Source organism: Pogona vitticeps, chromosome 8 (assembly GCF_051106095.1).
Source record: "Pogona vitticeps strain Pit_001003342236 chromosome 8, PviZW2.1, whole genome shotgun sequence".
NCBI lineage: Eukaryota > Metazoa > Chordata > Lepidosauria > Squamata > Agamidae > Pogona > Pogona vitticeps.
In genome coordinates, this window is record NC_135790.1 from 1,765,796 (window position 1) to 1,787,282 (window position 21,487).

Genomic DNA, 21,487 nt, shown 5'->3' on the forward strand with positions numbered 1-21,487 from the left:
CTCGAAGGCTTTCATGGCCGGGATCCGATGGTGGTTGTAGGTCCTACAACAACCAACATATATTTTTGTTTTCCTCGAGAGGTGATGTCGCACAGTTAAGATTTGATAAGTTGCCCACGTCGAGCACTATTTATCATGGTCTCTTAAAACTCAGATCAGTATCCTAAAATGAGCGTAGATGTTAGAGAGCAGGTGATCCACATGGCAGGGGGTGGCTCTCCCCAAAAGTTCAGGGCGGTGGCCCCTGCCCATCCCAGTCTGTGCTTCAGCCTGGCACTGCCATGTGGCCTGCTAGCTGGTTTTATCTGTTATTCGTTTTAAAAAAAAATGTGTGCTGGCTTTCCAAACATATAAAGTTGCTGGCAGTAATTGTAAAAGTATAAATGAAAACAATAAAACAACAGCTGACAGCTAAGGGTCAGTCCCAAAAGTTGTGATTTACAGAACTCAGAAGTCAAAGGAAAGGACTTAGCCAGATTACCTTGATTTCCAAGTGCCTTTGAATAATTTCATTGTCATTTATGCGGGTTAGTTGTAATTTACGCATCTTTGAGTTTATGCTATCGTCTGTGTGTTTTATTTTAACTCAATGGCTTGTTTGTTTTTCTCTTCTTATAAAGTGCCCAGAATAATGAATTGCACTAATGGGGCGAGATATAAATGTAATATATATAAGCATAAAATATAAATTTATTCTGTATGGTTGACAAGCTGTTGTTAGCAATACTGTTGTACTGTGACACTTTTGCTAACTACTGGGTTACTTTCTTCATGAGAGTTGTTAGCATCATCACTTAACTGCTTCTAAAAAACCCCCACAAAACTAGCAATGTGCTTTAAAAAACATGACGTTGTCTTATGCTTCGTAATACAGCACAAGTCTTAAGCACCAATCCATATTTGTATATGTTGATCCCTTCTGTAGTTCCACATTAATCTTTCCCCCCTTTTTTTGTTCAGCTTTGTGGTTAGTTGGCGTGAAAGTACCAAACAGTGTTTACTTGGTTACGGGGCAAGACGGCTCAGGCTTTGTGTTTTTCACTTCGACATGCCAGGGCAAGTCTCTGAGAACTTGTAGTCTAAGGAAAAGGAGTTTACAAAGGATTTCTTCCTTAGTAACCAGCTGAAATTTTGTTGTGCAGAGTTTGCTGGACTTCTGCAAACAAGCGGGAAGCATCCTCATTAGCCTCCCGGTTCCTGCTCATGGAAGAGTAGATCTGAGGAGCAGAGAAGGGCCATTGTAGACCTCTGACAGGTGTTTGAGTTGGAGCAGCAACGTGGGAACGGGAGAGATAAGATGTGCATGTGACGAGATGAGCAGAGTAGAAGCATATGAAACACAGTCTTGATCTGACTGGGACGAACACCGTGCCTTGCACAAATTCTGTGGAAACCAGCAGTGACCAAATAATTTAAGCTTCCTTTGGAAGTTGTCCTTGCTGGCATGAATGTCATCAGTACGATGTTCAATATAGGCAGATCCAAAGTGGCTGTGTATCTGTTTAACCATGTTTGAGAACAATTTTGTGTCTGAAAATTACTTTTTTCACACACACCTGCTGTCTTCCTCGTCAGTAGGCCCCACCATTTCTTGCCCTTGCCCGCTGTCTAAACCTCAGGGATGAGGTGGTTTTGTTCTGGAGAGTGTACACTCCTGGATTTAATACCAGGATCCACAAGAGTGCCACCAGTTTCTGAGGAAGCAGAATAAGGCCAGAAGGATTATGATGACAGATCTCTTCCTGTCTGTGGCAGCCAAGGGCCTGATCCCTGCCATCACCCCCCAGGGCAATTTCAATACCCGCTCTGGAGGGCAAAGAATCCCTCCGGAGTGGCCTCTTCTGCTGGGTCAGGAGGGCTACGACAGAGGCCCCGAGGGAGAAGTGTCCATTGGTTTGTCTTATTCTTGCAGGTGAGGGTTAGGAACCCTTCTCTCTGTCCCCAAGTGAACTTGGCTGGGACCCTTTCCAACTCCTTATGAACAAAACCCCCAATCTGTTTCCTTTTTTGATAAGAGATTGTCTTAGCCTCACACTTTGACGGATGGAGCTGCAACCTGCTCATCCAGAAATACACGGAAGTTTGTTTAACGGTGACATAATGGTGTACTTAGCAGGCCACCGTTCCCCAGAGCTTGCTTTGGTATTCAGCATAAAGGCAGCTACCTTGTTCCTTAACGTGTGCCGTGGCAGAAAGATTTGTTGATACGCACACGCCAACCATTTGCATACATGATCGGAAGCCTCCTTGTTTGGGAGTTAAGCAATTCGGGTTTCTCGATCGTGCTTCCTGGGTTCATGCTTTAGATCCCAGCCAGGCAAGGAAGTTCAGATAAGGTAAAGGGCCACAGACATTCCCAAACCTTTCCAAAGCTTAGTGCAGTGAGCCAAAACTAAGTATGGCTTAAATACCTAATTTATTTTCCCATCCTCAATTGTATTAATGTTGTTGTTTTGTTTTTATTATTACTATTCTTCTTCTTCTTATTATTATTATTAGAATGTTGTTAGCCGCCCAGAGTAGACTTCAGTCTAGACGGGTGGGGTATAGATCAAATTTAAATAAATAAATAAATGCATCACACAATAAGAGCAAACAGATGATGAAAAATGATCCAGTCCTACAAACCATAACAGAGCAGCCAAGTTTTTTTTTTTAAAAAAAACTGCTTTTCAATCCCGCCTATAACTAGGGTGTGGAGAATTTTTTCGCAACCCTAGAGCAGCATATCAACCTCACAAAAATGGGAGGTTGAAACGTAGGCGGTGTTTCATGATCGGTGATTCCCAAAGCTAGCCTCCCACTGTAATTGAGCGAGTTCCAAAGCGACAGAGACAGCGACCCAGCGGCATGGGTTGTCTTTTCTCAGTTTTGTATTGTACTTTTATTATTAGTACTATCATGACATGATTGTTTGCATTTTATTGGATGCCCCTGAGTTGCAGTTGCCAATTCTTCGTGCCTTGAAACATATGATCAGCCAAGGACTTTTAGAGGGAGGGCTAATAAAATAGAGGACAGGATTCCTTTTCTCTGTTCACGTTAATGAGCAGTTAATTAATTCTCCTTTCTTTCCAACCCCCCCCCCTTTTCCAGGACTATCTTCCTAGTGCTGTTGTTTTCCCAGTACGCACGAAATGTCAAATTCCCTTTGCCGATATACAAGTCCAAAAAAGGATGGACAGCCTACCGGTTACAGCTCTTCAAAATGTTTCCTGTAAGTAAGAACCTGAATTCTCTGTTAGAATCAGATGCAAATCGTTAGCAGCAAATGCAAAGCAGATCAGATGCTTCTCCAGATGCTTCATAATACATATGCAGTGCACGTTTTAGGTGGAAGCAAGTTCTCTGTTTGCTCCCTGTTTTTTTCCTTTCCCGTCCTGAGAGTGTCCTGGTGTTCGATTATACGTTTGTGATTCTTGCGTCACAATGTTAATGGTGTTTTATGTGTTGTATTGTGCTTTATGAAGCTTGCTAGCCACCTGGGCTCTTTATGAGAAAAGGTGATATAGACTTCAAATAAAGAATGTTTTTCTTTTGGAAGGATTGTCCACTTCAGTGGCTTTACAATGGATTGAACCATTTTAGCAAGCAGGTGCATCAGTGGAAATTAGCTCTGACAGATCAATAGATCCTCTGATACCTAAGTACCCAGCAATAGTATCTCTGACCTCAGAGGGGGAGACCTGACAAGGGAGCCCCATCCCCTTGATGCAGCCCTGCTTGTATGCTTATTGGAAGCATCTTTCCAGCCGCAGCTGCGGGGTATTTGGTCTCAGGTCATCCCCCCCCCCCAGTCTTCAGCAGCGACCACTCCCTCCCACTGTAAGAACTCTATGCACTGGGCTATAACGTCTTCCAAAAGACCCTTCAGGATGTACCGACTTTTCTTTGTGAGCCGATCAGCGTTCCCAGCACTTTGTTTTATACAGTGGTGCCTCGACTTACAAACTTAAAGCCATTCCAGAATGATGATCGTCACTCGAAATGGTCGTGTCGAAGCACCATTTCCCATTGGAATGCATTGGAACACGATTAATCCGTTCTGGCCAGGGGAAAAAAATTACCAAAAAAACACAAACAAGCAAACAAAAAACACCACTGCAAGCTCTACTGGAAGTGTTGGGGCTGGAAAAAAAAACCCACAAAAAAAATGCAAACCCCATCAGAACATGCTGCGGCTGAAAAAAAAAACCCAAAATAAACAACACAGCAAGCCCCATCGGAAGGCACTGGGGCTGAAAAACCAAACATACCAAAAGACAAAAAAAAAAAAAAAAAACCCCACAGCACAGAAACATAACCCCCTCCCCAGCCCAAACCCACACTGCAAAACCCTGTATGTACTCACTCAGAAGCAGCAGAAAGCAGCACCAGGCAGTCCGAAGCCATCTCTGACGCACACACTCTAATCGTTGGGGTGAAAAAGGTACAAGCAGCAGCCTCTTCGCCAACCAACGGTTAGCCCTCTAATTTGAATTCCCCGGCTTTCCCCCCACCTTTTTTCCAGTTGTAACTCGAAGCTCTGGTCGCAAGTAGAAACAAAATTTTGCAGCCGGAGGTGGTCGTAACTTGAAATGGTCGTAAGTCGGGACGTTTGTAAGTTGAGGCACCACTGTATTAGAAGTGCTTATTTGGAAATGTTCCTGGTTTGGGAAACTGCACAAAAAATCTCACTTCAAATGAGGAAGTTTTCAAAAGAAAGCTGATAGGATTTTTTTAATTATTTTTTTTTCAAATCCTAACAATTGCGAAAATCATTTTTCTCTTCCTTGTTGCAGATTATCCTGGCCATTTTGGTATCGTGGTTGCTGTGCTTCATCTTCACTGTAACGGATGTCTTTCCACCTGATAACACCAAATATGGGTTCTATGCCCGCACTGATGCCAGACAAGGAGTGCTTTTGGTAGCGCCTTGGTTCAAGGTTCCTTATCCCTGTAAGTACCTTTAAGAAGATTTAGGGTGAATGTTGGAGGAGTATGACAGTAGAACCCATGACCTCAGGAGGTGGCAAGCGCTCCAATGCTGGAGGCCTTCAAAAGAGGAAATTGGACAACCCTCGGTCAAATGTGCTTTGATTTGGATTCCTGCACTGAGCAGGGGGTTGGACTTGATGACCTTAGAGGCCCTTTCCTTCTCCATTTTTCTATGATTCTATGAGAGCAGAAATGCCAGTACTTTTTAAAATGTATTTAGTCATCAGCAGTAGCATCAGCATAAAAAAGTGTGGTTGCATTAAAACCTAAGCCCTCTACTGGTGAAAAATAATTTAACATTTTAATTTGCTTTTCATTTTACCTATGTGTCACATATGTCCATAATTTTAAATTGTGCAGAACTCTGGTACTAAGAAAGAAAGAAAGAATTGTGTAAAATACTCCTTTTTTTGCACAAAAACAGACAATTTTTTAACAAAAGAAGTCCCAGTGGACAGAAGACTTTAGGTTTTCAGTTTTTACCCTGTGAGATCAAAATAGGCAAAGGTTTACCTCTCTGTATTAATATCTGTCTTTCTGCACCTTATTCCAGCAGCAGTCTACGCCTGAATAATCTGATTTTCAGACTCTGTAACCCTAAACTAAACATAACTGTGTGTGATCCTTAGTGTGTTTCCCTCTGCCTCTGCCCATGCGCACTACTAGATGACTTGAGTTAAGGATAGAATCTGACTGCCTATGGAGGGTTATCTTGTGCAATAGGCTACACTTTGGATTGCTGTTGCCACTGTGTGGAGAATAAAATGCCCCCAGCCCGGTCTTACGAGCCCAGCCATTGGGCATTCTTTGATCCGGGAGACCGTTTTGTGTCTCAAGAGTAACTGTGTTTTTAAAATGTCATGAGAAATGTGTCTCTGTTTTTGCCTCTGCAGTCCAGTGGGGATTGCCAACCATTTCGGCTGCCGGGGTCATCGGGATGCTCAGCGCGGTGGTCGCCAGCATCATTGAATCGATCGGCGATTATTATGCCTGCGCAAGGCTCTCTTGTGCTCCGCCACCGCCCATCCATGCCATCAACAGGTGAGTCTCCTGGCGAAAGACCTCGCTGTGTTGCTGGAAGCCAGATTGGGTGGTGTCTTCTGTTGCGTTTAGAAAGAAGGCCCCACAGAATTTGGGGAATTGATATTTTCACAATTAGCGGTATTGAGAGTTCACCGGGGATCATTGTACATTGATCTGCCAGTCATAAAATGAGGAGCAATTAAGATTTGCTTGTCCAAATAAGCAGTCTTTGACACCTGCCATTGGCAGTTGGGTTTCTGAGTCTGAGCAAGGAGGCCAGTGGGACTGTCCAGTCATTTTGGTCGACTGTGTGTTTACTAGAGATGTGCAGACTTGTATTATTTTTGGGCGACATTTTCTACAGTTCCCAGAATTCCCCAGGGAGCGGAGCCCAAAGACACATTTGCACATCTCAAAAGTCCACTTTTTGCTAGCAATGGCAGCTTTCTGCCCAAAAGGTTTTCCCAGCAAGAAGCAGCAGGTAAAGCTTGTGATTCTCAGCTGAATGTCCGGTGTGTGTGTGTGCGGGGGTGACCCCCGTCCTGCATGGTTCTCTGCACTGTTGACACCACACTTTGTGGCCCTTTTAAGCTCCACAGATGGAGAGCTGTGTTTCCTCTGGAAGCGTTTGAAACATGATAATCAACAAGAGGTTTACTTGGTTCTGCCTTCCCTTAAAAACTATTCTCAGAACAGCTGTAATAATCAATCTTGTACAAACTTAACAAAAATAAAAGTCAAATTATAACAGCAGTTTTGGAAAGGTAGTACAGAAACAGCATCCACACTTCAAAAACGTTTTGTAAATAACAAGTCCATTCAATATATTCAATGCAACCTATTGGTAAACAACATCCTTAGATAAGTATAATAACATTTATAACAAGGAGCTTGTCACCAAACTGTGGCCTCAGAACATAAGCCAGGAATAGCATGCTGTGTGTAAATACAAAAGGTGGTATCGAATTCCTTAGAAAATGTGCTAGACAATAGAAGAGAGCCCAAAAGTTGAAAATGGGCTAGAACAGATGTTCCTGCTGTTTGGAAGTCTTTTCGGTTGTTTAAACGCTTGTATGATGAATGTGTAAGAATTTTAGACAGAGGATGGCATTTTTAATTTCAGCTTTCAGATATATATGCTGGTATGGGCCACTTTGAGGGGACAGGAGCCGCCCCCCCCCCAAATAAATCATCCATCTCTGTCTCTGTCTCTCTAATATGATATGCAACTTCATCTCCACCCCTTTCCCCCCCCTCCCCATTGCAGAGGCATTTTCATAGAAGGCCTTTCCTGCGTTTTGGACGGCGTGTTTGGCACAGGGAACGGATCCACATCCTCCAGCCCTAACATTGGAGTCTTGGGGATTACGAAGGTACCAGGTCTTTTCAGAAAACAAGCTGTTCCCCCCCCCCAAAAAAAAACCACGTTCACCATAAGGGAACATTTGGCCTGCGTGCAAGGGGTGGACCCTCCATGCAGTGCTCTGGAAAATTAGAGGGAATGTTGCCTCCCCACATTGCCTGTGGCAGAGCCGGCGCAATAGCTGCCCTTCCTCCCCCGTGCCCACCATTTAGAGTGATAAGGGAAGGGTTTGTTCAGAAGAAGAATTGGATTACAAGTGTCAGAGAGAGAGAGGGAGCATCATCTGATTGGTCTGAAAATGTTTCCAAAATGCATCTCCTTTCCAGGAAGTCCTTACAAATTATTTGAAGTCAGTTTTCCATTTTTGCCCAGAGGCTGAAGGGATTTTAGATCCTCTAATGTGGATCAAATGATCACTTGCAGTCATAGCCAGCATCAGGGAAGATGAGTAAAAAGAAGAAATTTGTTCAGTATGTTGTTTCAGGTCTAGCAGGGAACCAGCCATCCATTATAAAATTTGGATATAAAATACAGTGGCCGTTCCTGCTTGAATGAAATGTGAAGGTTGAATCGGTTGATGAAATCTTTGTCAAAGAAATAATTCTGCCCCTTTGGCTGCAGAGTGTTGTGGGGCCAAGCTACACATGGTTCTGCCAAAGCTGTTACTTCCAGGGCGAGTCTGTCCATGTCACCAGTGATGTGACATAGATCGTAACAGTGAGAAAGCAGTTCCTTTCTTCCCACACACAGCCTTCTCCCCCCCCCCCCGAAAAAAAACTTCTTTTTTGTTTGAAGCTCAGAAGAAAAGACCTTAGGGGAATCGATAGTAGGATGAGGTGGGAGAGAGAGCATTCCTTTCCACCCATCCTGAACTTTAAAACACTTCTCTCAGCATGCCCTGTATGTGACTGGGAGAGGCCTGCACTTAAAGACACAGGTCAACACAACTATGTGAAGCTTGGTGCTTAACCTTAGCAGAGTTTGAAAACTCTTGGCACTTTCTCCCGGCCTCCCTTTGAACTTTTGTGGGAGGGAAGGCAGAAAGGCAGACGGGCAAGGAGAATGGAAGTTATCCAGAATGCACCATGTTCCATCAGAACTAAAGATAGATGGACAATATAATGCTTTTATAACATAATGGTTTTACTTCTTTTAAAGATACAGAGTCAGTTTAGCTGATTATTATGTTATTAACTTGAAATAAGAGGTTGTTTTATCGTGTTTTTAATGGAAATTTTATAATTCTGCTTAGCTTTATGAAATTACAGTTTTATGTACTGTATTTATTTAATATTGTTCTGGTCTTGCTGGTCCGTGACCTTAATAAAGTTATCTAATCCTATCCTATCCAAACTAAATACCAGCCTTAATCCTGCTATCCAGAGTAAACTGAAATATAAAAGTATTCTTAGTGTGATTATTGGAAAGCAAAGGCAGAAGGGAGTGGAAGAAAATAGGCCTTAACAATATTATCCTTCTGACAGATCCTCCATGTTTAAGATCCTTTCTGAGCTTACCGATGTGGTTGTGAGCACTTTCTGTGCATATTCTATTTGCTTCTTCTCATGTCAGATTAACGTGAGCCCAAAACAGAAGTCTGCCAGCAGCATCTCATGCCGTGGCATTCATTCAAGTCTAAATAAATACCCCCCCCCCAAATGGTGCCTCCTTGACAGAGGCTGAACCTGATGGTCCATTGAGTCCCCTTCCAACTCTGCAATCCTAAGGTTCCTAAGTAAGCATTTTTGCAGGAGAGAAAGGAGTGGGTACAGTTGCCGTTTTGCCAACGTTTGTGGATCCCTTTAGAGAAAAATGCCTTTAGCATTGTGCTCTTCCAGTGTAGCCTGCCTCCCTCTTTGACTTTTCCTACCTAAGAGGTAACCGTAAAACAGTGAGGCAGTGAAAGAAATCTTTGCTTACACTAAAGTGCAGTTCAGTTCAAAGGAAACATGACTGTCACATGGGCTCGGATCCTTGTGCGTGAAACAGCCAGCACAAAGATGTCTTGAGAAATCCATCCGTGTTTCTCCTGAGAATCTTGGTTGAGGTTAACGGCCTCCTGTTATTCATTTACGCTCTTCAAAGGGTGTCGCCTTGAGCGCTGTAAATTCCTGTCCTTTATTCTAGAATTGCTGCAGTTCCGTAAGACTCATCTTTTTGAACCCAAATGCCCATGAGCAAGTGTTTTAAATGCCACACCTCCTTTTTGGTTGAGGTGGTATCTGTGAAGCAGTTAGATTTAAATCCTTTGAACTCCATTGAATTCCAAGAACACATGATAACAGAACCCTCGTCCGTCCGTGATGTTTGAACTGCAATTTACGAAGCTCCTGAAATCATATGATAATTATGGCCCTTTGAATCAACTCAGAGAAAGGAAAGTGTTTTTTTTTTTTTCTTTTAAAGTTTTGAACTTCTGGGATCTAGTGACAAGGCTGTTTCCACTGACTCAACCACTAACTAGGTTGAGTTAGGGTTGTGTTTCCTCATTAGGAATTTCCACTCACTAAATGCAGTGGTGTCTGTTATTACAGCTACTCCCATTCTTTCTCTTGGGCACTTATCACTGGGTTGACTGTGGGGCCATCATGGGGTGAAGGGAAGGAACATTACCATCTTGTTTTTCTCAGGGCTGCAGCCCTGCATAGATTTAGAAGGACTCTTCAGCATCTTCGATATGCTCGTCTCGTTCAGTATTGATGGGAGAACTGCCCACTGTGTTAAAAACAAAATGATTATTGGCCAGAAAGGTTTCGTGAATCCTTTCAGTCAGGCGTTGTGAGGAGCAGCTAGGATTCACTGCCCCACCTTTGCTCAATAACTAGAAGGAAGCAAGGGTGGTCTCGGCAGATGGCCGTATCCTGACCAGATACTCTGGAAGTCCACTTCACGTCCACCCCATGGCTGCAATCTCCGCTCCAGCTGTGGCTGAGAAGTGGAGGATGTTGGAATGGGTGGAGAATGGGTAAGAAGCTCCATCCCTTCAAGAAGGAAAAGAGTGGCGAGAGGAGGTGGAACTGAGGAGCGAATGCAAGGAGGCGGTAGGGTGAGAAGAAAGGAGTGGGAAGTTGAAGGAGGAATGATGGGCAGAGGAGGTGGGAACCAAAGAAGAAACCAGGGAAGGAAGAGGGGGAGAGAGAAGCCGGCAGGTGGAAGTCGCAGGTCCCCAAAGGATGGCTCCTCTTTGAGCCCTCTCCATACCCACAGGGGCCTGGCTGTAGTGCATTGGCAGCTGAGCAGGAGAGGAAGGGGTCATGAAGACCAGCAAGAAGCCACTACTTTGTTTTCTGTTATGGATTCTCAAGTTGCTACCATCCACTTGTCAAAACATCTCTGAGGTCCGGCGTTTGACTCTGTCTCCCTGGTTGTCGTCTTTTGTAGGTTGGGAGTCGGCGGGTGATCCAGTACGGGGCAGCTTTCATGCTCCTGCTTGGCATGGTTGGCAAGTTCAGCGCGCTGTTTGCATCCCTCCCTGACCCTGTGCTCGGAGCACTTTTCTGCACCCTTTTTGGTATGGGACTCTTTCCGTGTGCTCTGTGTGTGTGTGTGTGTTACCGATGATCTCTGCAAGCAGCCATCTCTGTGTCCTTATTTTCCATGAACCCGGATGCGATCTCCAGGAGCTTCCTCTTGCGTTCTAGCACCTGCCAGGCGGAACTCCCTGGCTTCCTAAGGCTCGCCTCACCCTCTGGTTCAGACAGTGTCCTGCTAGCTTCCTTGACCTCAAAGGACAAAACACTTCAGACCTCCGTCGTATGCTTGAGAAGGGGCAAACCCTATAGAAAGAGGCTGCAGGGCCAGCATAGGCTAAGCCACAGGGTGTTGGCCAGTAAACAAGACCATTTTGTTTTGGAAAGGAGCTGAGGAAATCTCAGCCATTGCTTGGCAATACAGAGTTTGGAAATTAGGGCTGATGGAATTTACTGCATGCTTGCGATCAGCATTCCAGAGCCTCAAAACAGATACGTTTTTTTTTTTAAACCTGGCACCCTTTTATTTCTTATGGTAAGCACTCCTGCTGATTCTTTCAGCAATCCCCTAAGCTCCCATGTTGATTTATAGAGAGATGCGCTAATTAATTGCGTAACATTCATCTGCCGCTCAGACAGTTTGGTGGAATGGAATAACCATTGCTGTTTTTGTATACCCTACTTTGTAAATAAAAATTGAAAAAACAGCTGTCTCTTAGAATTTACACAGATGGAGTTTGTATTTGCATTTTAAAACTTGGGACAATACTTGCGTCTCCTTGGTATTTCACAAATTCTCATTTTGTAGCATAGACTGAAATCTATGAGATTTACTAGGAAATCCAGAGACCTTTGGGTAGAGTGGGTGGCATATAAGCTGATTAAATAAATAAATAAATCCTGTCTGGTTTGCTGTCTAGGGATGATTACTGCGGTCGGGCTTTCGAACCTACAATTCATAGATTTAAATTCTTCCCGGAACCTTTTCGTGCTGGGGTTTTCCATCTTCTTCGGACTTGTCCTTCCAAGTTACCTTCGACAAAACCCACTTGTCACAGGTACCCCTTTTTGTTTTCTCACTCATCCCACTATGTGATTCTGTACCACGTGCCCCCTCGTGGGGTGGAGTAATGACCCATACCTGAAGCATCTACGCTGGACAAGCTTCACACTGTGAAGTTCTCTCCTGAAATGCTGTGTCTCGTGATGGCAGTTCTACAGGTTCTGGTCTTGACGCGGCTCTCCCTTCATCTGTTTTTGTAGGAATTGCCAGCATTGATCAAGTACTAAATGTTCTTCTCACCACGGCCATGTTTGTTGGCGGCTGCGTAGCGTTTATTTTAGATAACACCATTCCAGGTGAGTCATGAAACATGTTGTCTTTTCCTCCTGTTGCCCACCCTGGCTTTCTTCCTAAAGGTACTGAAATATTTGAAGCAAAAACATCCACCCAGATGCAGGATCAAGAGGGCGTGATTCGCATCTCGTCACCAGCACCCCACAAACTCCCCTGTGGATGTTCATAAGAACCTAAGAAGAGCCCTGTGCTGGATCAGGCCAAGGGCCCCTCGAGTCCAGCTTCCTGTATGTCACCGTGGCCCCACCAGATGCCTCTGGGAGTGCCCGAGACCACAAGATGCCTGTCTCCTGATCCCCCTCCCTTGCATTTGGCATTTTGAAGTACCTTCCTGAAGCCTGGAGATTAGACATCCCTATCATGGCTTGTCACCTGCGTTGGCCTTTTCCTCCATGAATCTGTCCCGTCCCCTTTGAAAGGCCTCTAGGCCAGAGGTCATCACCACATCATGTAGCAAGGAGTTCTACAGACCAACCACACCCTGGATCAAGAAATATTTTCTTTGGTCTGTTCTCCCTCTCCCAACCCTCCATTGGAGTGGATGTCCCCTGGTTCTGGTATCGCGTGAGAGGGAAGGGAGCTTCCCTCTCCCCACCTGAGCCATTCCGTGCCTAATTTTCCTTGAAACGGAAGGGCATGGTGTGCTTTTGGCCTGGCACTCTTCATTTCAGTGGTCCTTGCGCTACAGAACCTTCTGCTCGATGGTGCTCTAGGATGAATCTTCTGTCATTAATCTTCTGTTGCTATCTCAGGAGAAACCCCACCTCTCCTGCTTCAGATTATTGGAAAGATTACTTTTCAGTTGCAGTATATAACACACACACACACCCAAAAAAGTACCTGTTTTTTTCAAAACTAGCAATGGATTTAGGCCCCTCCTGATTTGGTTTGGTTTCCCATATATTTGAGGGTCTTTGAAGCTCTCGGAGAATTGTGGGTGCAGAAAATGAGCCTTGGACTTACCCATGTTTCATGGGCTCTCCATGCTTCTAGTAAGGAGCAACTCTGTGTGCCACCGCTCCTGCTGCTGGTAGTTGGATATGGAACCGAATACAGTGGTGCCTCGTTTAACAATTTTAATTGGTTTAAAAAAATCGCTATGTGAAAACATCGTTAAGCGAAACACCATTTCCCATAGAGATGCATTGAAAACCGGATAATCCATTCCAATTGGAACGGATTGCCGTCCTTAAGCGAAAATCGCCAGAAGAACGTTAAGCGAAACGCGGTTCCTCCATTGAAATTCATTGAAGCCTATTTCAGGGGGGGGGGGGGGATTCACAAAAAATTCAAAAAGACTCAGAACAAAGCCAAATTAAGTTAACAAAGGTTTTATTAGGTGCACTAACGATTCCAAGCATTTTAAACATTTTAGAATATTTTAAAAATAGCGAAAACGGGGCTGTCAAAAAGAAAACGTTAAGCGAAACAAGGGGACCTAAAACCAAAAACGTTAAGTGAAGCATGGTCCCGAAATTGTTAAGCGAAAATCACCCATAGGGAAAATCGTTAAACGAAGCGCAAGATCGCTCCGAAAAAATCATTAAGCGAATTTTTCGTTATACGAAGCAATCGTTATGCGAGGCACCACTGTATCTGAAAAAGGGCACTGACCTAGATGTACATCACTGTTCACCCAGTCTGCACCCGGATACTTTCACATTTCCCAACCGCAGACCGCCTATGCATGCACAGCTTTATCAATACAGGTGCCCGTTTTCAGGCCCCTTGTTCCACGTGTAGGAGCGAGGAGGACGCCATCCGCCTTCCTACCTCAAACCTCTAATTAATGTCCCTATGAAGGAAACCATGGCAAGGGCTTCTGTCTCTAAGGTTCCCCTCTTTGCAAATCTCTCTCGCCTTTTCTTTTTGCACGTAGGAAGTCCGGAGGAACGAGGAATCCGGAAGTGGAAGAAAGGAACGGGCAAAGGCAGCAAAGCCATTGACGGCCTGGAAACCTACGACCTGCCGTTCGGCATGGAACTGGTGAAGAAATACCGGTGCTTTACTTTCTTACCCATCAGCCCCACCTTCATGGGCTACTCGTGGAAAGGCTTCCGGAAAGGCAGCAACAGCAGGAGTTCAGAAGAAGACTCGGAAGCCACTGTATAGCCCCGGCTGAAACCTGCTTCTTGTAGCTATAGTGACAGACACTTCTGCAGTTTCTTGCTGTTTTTATTTTTATTTTTTTATTTTTATTTTTTTTTGTGTATATCTGTGTTTAAATTCTGGAACCAGAGCCGAGACCATATTATAAACATAGCTTTCCTATTGTGGATGGGGACGGCCACCTATAATGTCTCTCTCTAGCTGCGTAATATTTTTGCATTATCGTTCTGATGATGATTAGAGAACTGTTAGAATTGTTTCTCCTATTTGACATACATGGGTTTTGGGGTGTTTTTTTTTTTTGGTTTTTTGGGTTTTTTTTGGTCCTAGCTACTTTTCTGTAGCTCAAGATCCCAAATCGATAAATAGAACGCATGTCAATGGACGTTAGCACTCAGGCAGACCTTGCTGATACATTCCGTTCTCGTAATCCTGTGCTTGCAGTCCCTTGTTTGTGCAGTCCTGCAGACTGTAGCAGAATTCTGTGCCCTAGGCCGTGCTCGCAGAATTGCCCAGTCTGGAATATGGAGCAGCTGTATTTATGAAGTGGTGCCTTTGCACACCTTTCTCCTTCTAAAAGCTTCTGTGTCACTCTGGAGCGCTTCCTATAGGGATGGGGCAGAGCAGGGTGGAACCGTTGCTTGCGAGGCCAGCAGGTCTTCAAACCAAGACTAAAAAGGACTCCGTCACTCATGATCTTGCCTAGGCGCAAGGTGCTCCTCCTATGAGAATAAGAATATTTCTTGAACGATTCCTGGTGGGTTGTTTAAACAGAATGGCCAGCTAGTCTCCACATCTCTTTGCTTTCAGCCATTTCTGCATGTCCTCAACGTGCCCTACGGTTGATTCTGCCTTATTCCTTTCCTCCTTTTTCTCCATTTAAACACAGAACCTGTTTGCAAAATGGGAGAGACGCTATGGACGGCCACTCTGTCCATCAGAGGGTTTAACGGGTATTGTGGGCCCACCGCGGGGGCCGCTCAGACTCTTTATTTCCCCCCCCCATACTAGTCTTGGCTCTGGAATTATTATTATTATGTGGCTGTTGATGCTCATCATCTGTTCATTATTCCTGTTTAATGTTCTTACGACGGCAATCTAGTTTTTAGATATGAACCGGGAGGGGGGAAATAGTCTCTCTTTCTTTCCAAATGTGGCCTGAAAGTGTTTATTTTTTATTTTTCAAGCTGAGAAAAGATTTGTCAGAGGGAGGCATTAGGGTGAGGGTTCTCTCGAGGCCAGTATGTTTCTAAGGTGCTGCTTTGTTTTTGTTGTACCATGTTGTTTAGAAGAAGAAGAAGCAGATACTGTAAATTATTAGTCAGTTTCTCAAGTCTGGCGACAAGAGAGGCTCAAAACACCCCTGGTTTCTCTCTGAGGCTTAGGTTTTGGGGAAAGGCAATCGTATCAGGTTCAGGGTACAAAATAGAAATATGGAAAGGGTTCCTGAATGTTCCCTGCCTTTCCTGCAGCATTTCCCTCATCCTGCTTTTTCACATCAGGATAATTTCCCCTCTCCGAACTTCTCTTGGGAAGTTTTCACCTGTTTACTGCCTTGGAAGCAGACATGGTGTCATGAGAACCAACCAAGAAAAGTAATTCTTCTTTCTTCTCAAAAAGGCTGAAACAAGAACAAATGCTATGTCCCTTCAGGACCGTGAGACCTCTATAAGGCACGAAGGCTGCATTCTTTCACACACTTTCCTGGAAGTAAATCCAGTTCAGCTTAGTGTGCATCTGAATAAGCAAAAGGATAGGACTGCACTATATACAGCTGAAAATCTGTGTGCATTTAGAGAGGCCTCAGTTTACATCATGCGGGCTGGGATTTCTTCAGCCAGCTGGCATAGGAGGGAGCTGCATGTTTCTTTCCCATGTTGCTTGCAATATATGCAGCCAAAGAAAAGATAGGTGGGCAGTAGCAGCATCCATACATAGGTAGACACAACCATATAAAATCCCCAAGCCGGATGGTTCTGCGCACATTCAAGAGGTTGGCATTGCAGGTCCATAATATTCACAGAGCTTGGTGTTTTCCACTTTTCGTTGTGGCCAGCTGCTTATTTTTCTTTCTCGCCTGCTTAAGGTTCCGGGTGCGTGTTAAACATGATGGAATGCACAACCCTAAAACTGTTGCACAGCAGCCCGCATTTTCTGTAGCGGGCCTTCACAAAAGGAAGTTCCCTGAATTGGGCCCAGCAGAGTAACTGGAAAAAACGGGGCTGGAAGACTGACACAGCTTGCACACCTGTCTGTTGTGTTAACAAGCATAGCAGAGTAAACATCAGGCATCTGGTTGGGCTCTGTTTTCATTGCAAAACTTTTCCTCGGGTGCAATGAAAATAAGCAGCAGTTCATACATCTCACCTGAAGCACAAAGAGACTCCGAGCGTCTCTGGCTTTTGCATGGTGCGCTCAGATGCAAAATCCTGTTTTTATTGATTTCTCTTCCCCTTGCAGGTGGCTGGTCTTTAAAAGTCAGTGGTGCAAAACTGGCTGCTTAAAATTTTGCCTAACTTGAAAAATCCTTTTTTCTGTGTTAACTTCACCAAGCTAAGCTGCCTGTTGGCTGTTGGCAGCTATAGGCTCAAGTACTTTCCAGAGCTTTGGTCTGTTTGCAAATGGCCTGGTTCGCCAGACGAGTCGGCAAGTCATATTGAGGAAAACAGGTTGAAAGTTTGCTGCTTGGTGGTGTTGAAAGCAGAAGCCTCTCAGTTTTTGGCTTAAGCATCCACCAGAGGGCATGGTAAATGCTGCTTAGGAAAGGGCTTAAGGGACACAAGGGTGCTTGATGGCAAGCCCTTAGGATGAGCACGCCCAGAATCATGGAGACGTTTACTCGGTTGTCAAAATAAAGGGAAGGTTCATGTACACAGTCCTTTGGGAGGGAAAGGGTTTCTGCTTGTTTTGAAGAGTCGACAGTAAATGATTGCAAAGCACTCCTCTTGAGTAGCAGAGTAAAAAAGCTGGCCTGGATCTCATCATAAGAGCGGTGGAGAGAGGCGAGAGTTCTCATGTTCAAGCACAGTTGAAACGAAAGAGCTCAGCCTTGCTCTTGCACGTCCCCCCACTCATTCCAAGGGCTCTAAACAAGCGAGTCTCTGTCCGGTTGTGTTCTGCATTTACAGGGGGAAGGGACCAAAATAGCTGGAAAGCGGTTGGGCGCGCTTGTGTTTGTGAGAATGGATTCAGACCCCTCTGGGAATCCTCCCCCTCTGAAAATTTCAGTCTCCGTGTCTATGACGAGAGTTTGATGTCTTGGATTCTTTTTTGACGACCAGTTGAGCAATCGGGCTGTAAACAATTACTTGAACACAGTATCTTGGTGAAAGCTGCAAAGGGAGAAATCCTGTGTTCTCTCTTATTTGGCGTCGGTAAGCCTGAAGTCAGATGGACTTTCCTTTGACGGGTAAGAGTAAGCCTCACTCTGTATAACTTTCTCTCTTCGCTGGAAGAGAGTAGAAACAAGGTTGTGTGGCTCTGGATTGTGTCCTGAGACCTGTAGCCATCAGCCTTCCGGTCAATCTCAATTGAACCATGCTGTCTAAAGAGAACACCTAATGGAAGGGTCGGGGGTGGGGGGGAGGAAGAGCACTGACAAATTTTGGATTCAAAGCAGTAACAACTTGTGGCAACCATCACTATGTCTTGTCAAAGATGTATAAACACATAGTCAAAGCGAAATAATTTGAGAGCTTTTGTATTTAAATTAAAGAAACTAAACTTTTTTGTTGTTAAATTAAAACTCTAGGGAAGATGTTTGAATGTGTCTTATAAAACGATGCCTCTTGACTTTATATATAATTGTTGACTTTTTCTCTGTGCTTGATAAAACTGTATTAATCTGAATAAGCTGCATCAGGGAAGGAGTTTTTAAATTTGCGCAGTCAATTTGTTTTACACCGTTTAATACAAACTTTCAATATGGCAACTTTGTACATGAATATTGCAGTATTTTGTCTCCGCAGACTTAAAAAAAAAAGAGGAGAAAACAACAGCAACACAACAAGTAACATTTCCTTCCAGGATAAAAACGTCGCAGGTTTCCTGGGTGGGAGTGATATGATTGTCATGACAATGTCATGTGATAGAATTTCTTCATTAACGAATTGCTAGCGATTGTCTATACTTTATTTACCCATGCTTATGTTCTTAAGAGAAAAACAGGGGAGGAGCTGATGGTTATCTCTTTCCTGAAATCATTGGTACAGGCAGTGCGTCTTTAATATTTGCGAAAGAAGGCGTTGAGGCTGGCAACCCATGAGGGCGTGCGGCGTTTCAGACAGTTACCCACAGGACCCAGTCCATAGGGGATTTCTGCGAAAGGAGGGCATTCAGGATTTTCTGCCACAGGCACCGCAAGAATGGCGTAGGATGAAGGTTAAGTGGTCAAGCCAAAAGCATGCCAACTGCTCATTGGTGGCAGAAACCAGATTTCTAAGCTGCTTCCTGTGATGTGCCAAACCTTTAATGGTGTAACTTCAGGTTGCGTCCCATCTTATGGATTAAATGGTTGGAAATGTCAGTCGCGTAGGCCATCCTCGTTCTCTCCTTGGCCCCACCCGGCTTTCAGCCCCTGTCAAATGGAGCGGTGTTTCCTTAGCGAGATGTACAAGTGTTGCGAAGGGTCTAGAGCCGCTGGACGAAGCCATTCCATCGGCTCGGGTAAGGGCGGGGCAAAATGCGGCTGTCCAGGTTATTTCTTTGGAGGGTGCACTTTCTCCACCCTTTTGCTCAAGTGTACTTCCTGTGCTTTGATTTTGTGCCCTGTGGAAATGGCTTCTGAAGGTCCTTCTCAGCTTGTGCCCTACTTGAGAGAAGGACCGTCTGGACGGCTGAAGGCGCACTTGGAAAAGCACGTCATGTGTGCATGTAGGAGTGCCTGGTTGACCCACCAGTGGGTTCTGAAATGGCCATCATCCCTCCTGTTTACATGCACACATGCATACACAAATGCATGCACACACATCCATAGCTTACCAACCCAAGTAACCCTCCAGACCAGGGCCCCAACTTATATCAAGTAAGCACACCCTCACCAGTGTTCGGCTGACACCAGTGTAAGGCACTGCAGGGCCTCTTCCAAGCCAGTTTCCAAGGGTCAAGAATTACGGCTCCCATTTTCCTCAGCCAGCATGGCCATGGGCCGGGCGGGCTGGAGACGGTGGAAGCTGTAGGGAGCGCACGTGGGAGGGCAGCCGGTTGAAAAAGAGGCCACTTTAAGCCACCATGTGGGAGCACAGCCCTGAGCCCTCGGACAGGGGCCTGTGACACAGCTCAACCACCTCAATATACAGGACAGACCAGCACAAAAATGCCTTTCTTTTTCTCTCCATCTCTCACTCTTTCTTCAGTGGCCTTCCTGAACCAAAACAACCCTAACCCAACCCTTAGGACGAGGTGTAGGGAGCAAATCCCTGCAGGAAAAAAAAAACCAATATATTCACCATTGTGTTATATTTTTGCATGGTGCATGCTGCATAGCTAGAGATTCTCACCCAAAAGGTTTCTTAACCTGGCTGGACAGAGGGTGGCAGAGGTTCTGGGGCTTCATATTTCGTGGTGCAAATCCTTTGTTGTTTGTGCTGTTAGAGGAGGCCACGCGCGAGCCAGTGTTTAGCTTCTGCCCATTGGCCTCTCTACCGTTAGTAGTGCTGGACTGTGTTAAGTATTGAGGAATCATCTTCAGCAACATTCAAAACATTCCTGTCTGGTAACGATTTAATTGTGGCTGTGGTTAGTCATCAGTACCTACTTGATAGCAAAGGACCACCTTGTGTATTGTATGACATCCTTCTAAGTAAACCATCTCACTGCTGAGCCAAACCATTGCCCATTTTCTTTTTTGTTCCTGGGGTTCTGTTCCTAGCAACCTCTGATGTAACAAACTCTTGACTGTTTTTTTTTTCTCTTTAAGACAGTGGGGTATAAATGCTTCTTTTTGGTCTCTCTCTCTCTCTCTCTCTCTCTCTCTCTCTCTCTCTCTCTCTCTCTTTCTTTTTGAATGAATAACTTTTGCCTACACAGTCTCATGTTCCATACCAAGTTGGGATTTTTCTTTTCCTTTTGAGATGTGTAATTCGTTCCATGAGATTTTTATGGATTTTGTTGTGTTCTGTTGGGCTTTTCCCCCCTAACGACTGCTTTATTAAACGTTGAAATATTTAAGAAACATGTAATATTTGGACCAGATGTTGTGAATAATAGTAGATAAAAGCTATTTTATTCTGTATTTTTAAAAGCTGTTCTGTATAAATAAAAGGTGACATAGATGCAACTTTTCAACTGCATCATGGTGTTCATTCTTCAAAAGCATTATAGAATCAACATTAAAAGCTAGATTTATCTCATTCCATAATTGGCAGATAAGTCATTGAGAGCTTCCCATCTATATGATACACCTCTTTATAAATACCTGTAGGTGGCAGGACCTTGGACAGCTACCTCAGTAGAAGACAGGGATAATGCCTGCCTTTTCCACTATTTAATTGAGCTTGGAGCTTTTAAACCTTATATCTGCCAATGCAGTGTGTGTGTGTGTGTGTGTGTGTGTGTACACACACACACACACACACACACCCCACACACACACACACACACACACAGCATTGGCAGATATAAGGTTTAAAAGCTCCAAGCTCAATTAAATAGTGGAAAAGGCATATATATAGAGTCTATATATATAGAGTCTGATTCGTGCATTCCAGGACAAACACAGTAGTTAAGCCTAATTTTCTGTTGTGTGATGGGTGAGGAGGTTCAGAGGACAGCAACGAGGATGATCAGGGGACGAAACCAAGCTCTAGGAGGAAAGAGTAAAAGAACTGGGCATGCTTAGCCTTGAGAGAAGAAGACGGAGGGGGAGACAGGATAGCATTTTTCAAATACTTGAAAGTAGTCCTACAGAGGAGGGACAAAATCTCCTCTCAGTCACCCCAGAGTGCAGGACATGCAACAAATGGGTTCAAACTATAGGAAGGCAGATTTAGGCTGAATATCAGGAAAAACATCTGTTTTTCTGTTGGAGCAGTACAACAATGGGACCAATTACAGTGGTGTCTCGCTAGACAGTTAGCCCGCATGACAGTTTTTTCGCTAGACATTGACTTTTTGCGATCGCTATAGCAATTGGCAAAACAGTGATTCCTATGGGGGAATTTTGCTGGACAATGTTTGGTCCCTGCTTCA

The 21,487-nt window shown here is 44.5% G+C and overlaps 1 protein-coding gene across 2 annotated transcripts in view; it reads left to right on the forward strand.

Annotated features, from left to right (window-relative positions):
- The window catches only part of SLC23A2 (solute carrier family 23 member 2), a 62,361-nt gene extending 46,184 nt beyond the window's left edge, over window positions 1-16,177 (forward strand). For both annotated transcript variants that reach the window (XM_072979016.2, XM_020780169.3), the window contains exons 9-16: window positions 3,097-3,217; window positions 4,782-4,938; window positions 5,871-6,018; window positions 7,268-7,373; window positions 10,745-10,874; window positions 11,754-11,891; window positions 12,097-12,192; window positions 14,070-16,177. In XM_072979016.2, coding sequence (XP_072835117.2) covers window positions 3,097-3,217; window positions 4,782-4,938; window positions 5,871-6,018; window positions 7,268-7,373; window positions 10,745-10,874; window positions 11,754-11,891; window positions 12,097-12,192; window positions 14,070-14,302 — 1,129 coding nt within the window. In that variant the 3' untranslated portion in view covers window positions 14,303-16,177. The remainder of the gene's footprint in view (window positions 1-3,096; window positions 3,218-4,781; window positions 4,939-5,870; window positions 6,019-7,267; window positions 7,374-10,744; window positions 10,875-11,753; window positions 11,892-12,096; window positions 12,193-14,069) is intronic.
- The last annotated feature ends 5,310 nt before the right edge of the window (window positions 16,178-21,487 follow it).